The 5,336-nt window shown below is 42.0% G+C and overlaps 1 protein-coding gene across 1 annotated transcript; it reads right to left on the minus strand.

The window, feature by feature from the left end:
* Positions 1 to 566: 566 nt before the first annotated feature.
* On the minus strand, positions 567 to 5,051 carry glrx5 (glutaredoxin 5 homolog (S. cerevisiae)). The gene is made up of 2 exons (XM_072688281.1): positions 4,649 to 5,051; positions 567 to 1,167 (listed from the first exon to the last, which is right to left on the minus strand). The coding sequence occupies exons 1-2, from the start codon at positions 4,929 to 4,931 to the stop codon at positions 995 to 997; spliced, it is 456 nt and encodes a 151-aa protein (XP_072544382.1). The 5' UTR covers positions 4,932 to 5,051; the 3' UTR covers positions 567 to 994.
* Positions 5,052 to 5,336: the final 285 nt, after the last annotated feature.

The following is a 5,336-nucleotide window of genomic DNA, read 5'->3' on the forward strand; positions in this document are numbered from 1 at the left end:
TGTTAAAAAAAGCTCTGTAATAATTATTTTAGATCACAGTTTAAACCTGTAAAACGAACTGCTTAGCCTTGTTTTAACAAAATATACCACATCATTTCATATAGTGACGCACCGATCTGATACAAAATCGGATATCGGCCCCGATACTACCAAAAGTAGCTGGATTGGGTATCGGATAATTAGTCTGATTCAAGGGTTCCGATCCATTTTACGTAACCCATTTTTAAGCACAACCGGTATTCTAGACTTCATAACTCAGGATCAGAGTAACTTACAGATGTTATACACATATGATGAGAAACAGAAAGTAGGGTGTTCTCAACCTGTTATTGTCTATCAGCAAGTAATTCAGGTCGTCTGACTTTCAGAATAAGTCCCAGGCAACACTGTGCCCAGCACAATTATTATATTTACATTTTAGTGACAAGGTTGGGTTCATTTGTAAAGTAACGTTTTAGTCAGTCCTGATGTCTTAAGAGAGATACCTCTCCCACATGGTGAGATTTATTTAATTCAAAAATGGTATCGGTCGATGCCAGTTCACGTATCAGTATTGATATCTGAACATCCCTAATAAACAAAAACTGCTATCTGGGGCAGGAAGTCAGCCACAAATAAAATTCACATAATTGGAGAAAAAGTTCCAGAGCTAATAATATATTGCCTTCAAAATATTTTATTGACAAAAAGTATGTAGGTATGCCTCCAAAACTACAGCTCAGAATAATTCAGTTCATAATATATTTCCATTGTACATCATCTTAAATATGCAGTGCATTACATAAGTGTTTCTAAAATGATCACAGAAGTAGACAGCTGAGAGAGAGTGAGTGTGTGTGACGCAGTGTGGTTCTGAAGTGATTTCTGCCACTTTTGGTACTTTTGACATCACTTCCTTCAATCGACTGAAAGCAGTTTGGTCTTCAGCAGGTCAGCCTTAGCGGAAATGTGCGTATCTCCAAACCCACACGGCTCCCACTGACTGGCGCCGCTCCTACTTGGACTCTTTCTCTGCATCCAGAAGAGCAGACCTGATGCCCAGTTTCTCCAGTTCCTCCACCAGATCTCCGCTCTGATGCATCTGCAGGAGAATATCACAGCCTCCCACAAACTCCCCGTTAAAGAACACCTGAGGAATCGTCGGCCAGTTGGAGAACGTCTTCACTCCTTTCAGGAAGAACAGAACAATTAAGAGTCACAATCATTTCAGGTACAATCAACACAAACAACTAATAATAATAAGAATAATAAGAAGAATAATAAGAAGAAGAATAACAATAATAAACAAACGTCATCATCACAGAACGACCAGTGAAAGACACGAGAAAGCAGGGAGTGCTGTAAGTGCACTGTAACTGTAGGAAGAGCTTATCAGGTAGCTGGACAGAGAAGCCCGAGAGACCAGCGTCAGGCAGTCAGAGCGTCAGATCGACCATGTGTGGCATTTTTTTTTTAATCGAAGCAAATTCTTAAAAAACAGTAACTATAATCACACGAATACAAATACACACACAAGTCCAGGCTGTCATTTGAGAAATACACACAAACACAGAGTTCAGTCATTTTAGGGGGGGGTAGTATCTAGTTCTCAGGGTTGTATAGTCGACGCCCAGTTGCTTCTGCTGCACATGACAGATAAAAGCAATCTGAACGCACAAAGCACGCTCTTAACGTTCGCCTACACCAGAGAACCTCCGCCATCAGCTGCAGCTGACACTCTTAACCTGCACTTCTGATCAGATCCTGAAAGCAGACGGAGTTCAATGCAGGGACAAAGAGGCTTTTCAGAAAGAAGACACCACAGCCGCACCGGCTTTTCTATTGGCTCACTTTTCCAAGGTTCACACAGATAAACTCACCAGGAAACAAAGCTAACCCCTATTGGAAATTCCCCCTCCACTCATTTCCAAATACTGGCAGAGATGACTAGCAGATCCACATGAGCTACAGATCTGGTAAAAACAATGAGAGCAGACAGGAAAGAGGTTTTATTCAATTATACAGACGCAGCCTCCTCTCATGTTTTTTCATCAATTAAATGTTTTATCAGTAAAGAACATCGTCATGCTTGAAGACATTCTCACCCAGCGCAAAACCAAAAAAAGGCAAGAATCTATAGCATGTTCTACTATCTAAAGGCCAAGCAACTGCTGAAACTTCTGAACAATAAGTGAGGAAATTAAATCCAACATAAACAAATGTTTGGGTTACCGCATTATTAATTGGGCCAACCCTAAACATTTCATAAGTATGGCTGCCCCGATCTGATCCAGCGAATCGGCATTGGGCTGATCCTGTTCCAGTCCTTCGTTTCTGCCACTGCTCTGCTGAGTTAGAGCTCTACAAATGGACATGCAACAGTCTGCAACAGTGAGGAAGAAGAGGCACTCTCAGAAAAGAGAGAATGGGGCGGTTTAGTGTCTGCAGTGTGGAACCAGTCTACAGAGGAACTTCAACACCTGTAATATCGGCAGTTCTGACGGTTTGAGGAAGCCTCTTTTCCTCCAGACACATGTATATAATATGCGAATCATTTTACGCTCACCCTCACATCACGCTCAACAGAGGGTGAAACGTGTGCTTTAGCACCAGTCTCTGGGTTTAAACCATAGTTGAACAGCAGCTTAAACAAGTGAGTGCAATGCAGAAGCACCATTTAAGTAAAAAGGTGACATCACAGAGCATTCATCCACACTATAAAACAACTATCACACACAAACAGCTCACAGACAACAACATAGCAGATCAGTGTGCATGTGCTGCTACATATATACACACACACACAAAGTGATATGCAGTGTTTTAAAGTAACTAGGAGCAGAATGATCAGGGAGGTCAGTCAGACAGTGTTATAAGGTATTAAACACACTATATAAGTGAACATGTTCACAATGCAGACTTAAATAACCAGTCCAGAGTCCAGAGTGTCTCATTATATAACTAGAAGTAAACAAGCTGGTGAACTAGCTGTCTGACTAACATTAAAGAAACCATGGGTAGTATTTCACCCATTTCCCCATGAACCACAGATCACTGTATTGCAACAAGATACAACAGCATCAGGGACTCATAATAGTACTACTGGAACACAGTCATTACTCTCAGTAAAGTAAAGTTGCTGTTACCTGATGGTCGAATATCCAGCAGTTTCTTTCAGCAAGTCCTACCAGATAGAGCCAATGGCATGTCTACATATAATACATGATATAAACATACATAGTATATACGGTTACTAGGCCTGGTTTGTGCAGTAACCCCCCCACACCCCGCCCCATCTGGCATGCACAGCAGCCATTGTGATGCCCACCCTGGGAATGACTGACCACAACGAAATGGTCCAAACGAAATGGTCCAAACTGACCATTTTTAGCAGGAACCGAAGTGACAGCTGTGTGTCTTGATGTCCGCCAAGTTGTACTAGGGTTGGAACGCTGGGGTATGTAAATTTTGGGGGTGTAAATATTAATGAGTTACAATACAGTTGAGGGTTTTGGAATCCTCACAGCCATCTTGATAATGTGGGATTTGCAGTGTTTGAGGTTCATAGTAGTTCACATTATTCAACTCTACCAAGGAAAATGGGCAAATATGTGCACCTTTACCTTTAAAATAGAGCTGGACATTCTAAGGCACCTTTAAGGAAGTCAAATATGAACAATGTTGCAATATAAGCAAACTAAGTTAAGCCAAAATGACCAGGAAGCTCTGTCCAGTGTGGGAGGTTTTAGCAGTTTTAGGCTACAGTTTGAGAAGCTGGATTTGCTCTAAAACAGAGTTTTAGTGACAGGCAGCATCACTGTTAGTTGCAGCATGGCTGAAGTAATATTAATACTACTGAGCTGGTAGTTCAGAGGATATAGAGACATTCTGTTGGGAAAATGTATGCAGGACTACATGCATGGAATTTAGAACATGTGTGAGCTAGGTGAGATAGGATGAGGGGGGAGATAGTAGAATAGCGATTTTAGATCAGATTTAGATTTGATCCTGCATATAGACAAAATATAGACAAAACCCTTCTCATACCCAGAATTACTTGTGGAATAACACACAACAAAGGGTCTATGGTCTCTTAGTTGGAGCTAAGTTGGAACTCTTTTGGGAGCTATGAGGTTAATATAATACACGGCTGTTTAACTCAAAAAGATTATGGACAGCACAGATTGTTAGCTATATATATAGAGAGAGAGAGAGAGAGAGAGAGAGAGAGGGATAGATAGATAGATAGATAGATAGATAGATAGATAGATGTGTGTGTGTGTGTATCATTAAATGATACACACACTTATTTCATATTAGATACTTATTTCATATATTGATATTTTATCATCTCATAACCACGGCACACGGACAGAGCTTTTTCTTTTTACTTGATTTTATTGTCTTTTCAGTTAACTCATTAAAAGTCTGGGTTAAAGTAAATGAACATAAATATGGATTAAAGGCAAAATAAAAACATAATAAAAAAAGAGTAATTGACAGGTAGAGCTCATATTTAACCACCACATTATAAGAATGTAAATGTATAGACATGGCTGAGCATGCCCAAATCCATCTACTTACTCCACCTGTAACTGACCCATACTTCTACAAGCAGTGAAACAGGCCCGGTGTGAGCCGGCCTGCAGTAGGTCACATCTCCACTGACCTTGCCTGAGGTCCTGGTCATCCAGCACGTTGTACGCGGCGTACTTGTCCACCCCATGCATCCGGAGGATCTGGACCACGGCGTTGCTGAATCCACACATGGGCTGCGCTGGAGTTCCCTTCATAAACACCACCACCTTATCCTTCTTCACCAGCTCCGCCAGGCTCTTCTGGACGTCAGCGGAGCACATGAGCCGGGACCACTGAGCGTTAGTCTGATTTAGCTTGGACAGCGATGTCAGCGCCCGGACAGACCGAGCCGTCGTTGTAAATATACTGTTCATTTTGTAAACGATGCTAAACGACGAGCAGAAGGACGAAACGACAAAGAAATCGGTGAACTAAACACTTCCTCCGAGACGCCACAACCAGACACACTTTTCAAGACAAGTCTCAGAAGCTCCGCCCCGCCAACGGTACCCAGAAAAGCGCGAAGCCCATTGGCCCACGCGTGTTCGTTTTCCTCTTCAATTGGCTAAAGCGCACGTCAATCGTTGCAAACTCGCAGGAACGCAGATCCGCCGCGATCCAGGGTCGCGTCTCTAATGCTTGTATTCCCTACATAGTGCGCTACGCAAGTCAGCTACACCTGACGAATACCTCTATAGTACACTCTATAGTACACTAAGTGCTATACAATAGGTAGGGAATTCCTTTCTGTTATACAGTACATGTAAACGCAGGACTCG

This window comes from Salminus brasiliensis, chromosome 1 (assembly GCF_030463535.1).
Source record: "Salminus brasiliensis chromosome 1, fSalBra1.hap2, whole genome shotgun sequence".
NCBI lineage: Eukaryota > Metazoa > Chordata > Actinopteri > Characiformes > Bryconidae > Salminus > Salminus brasiliensis.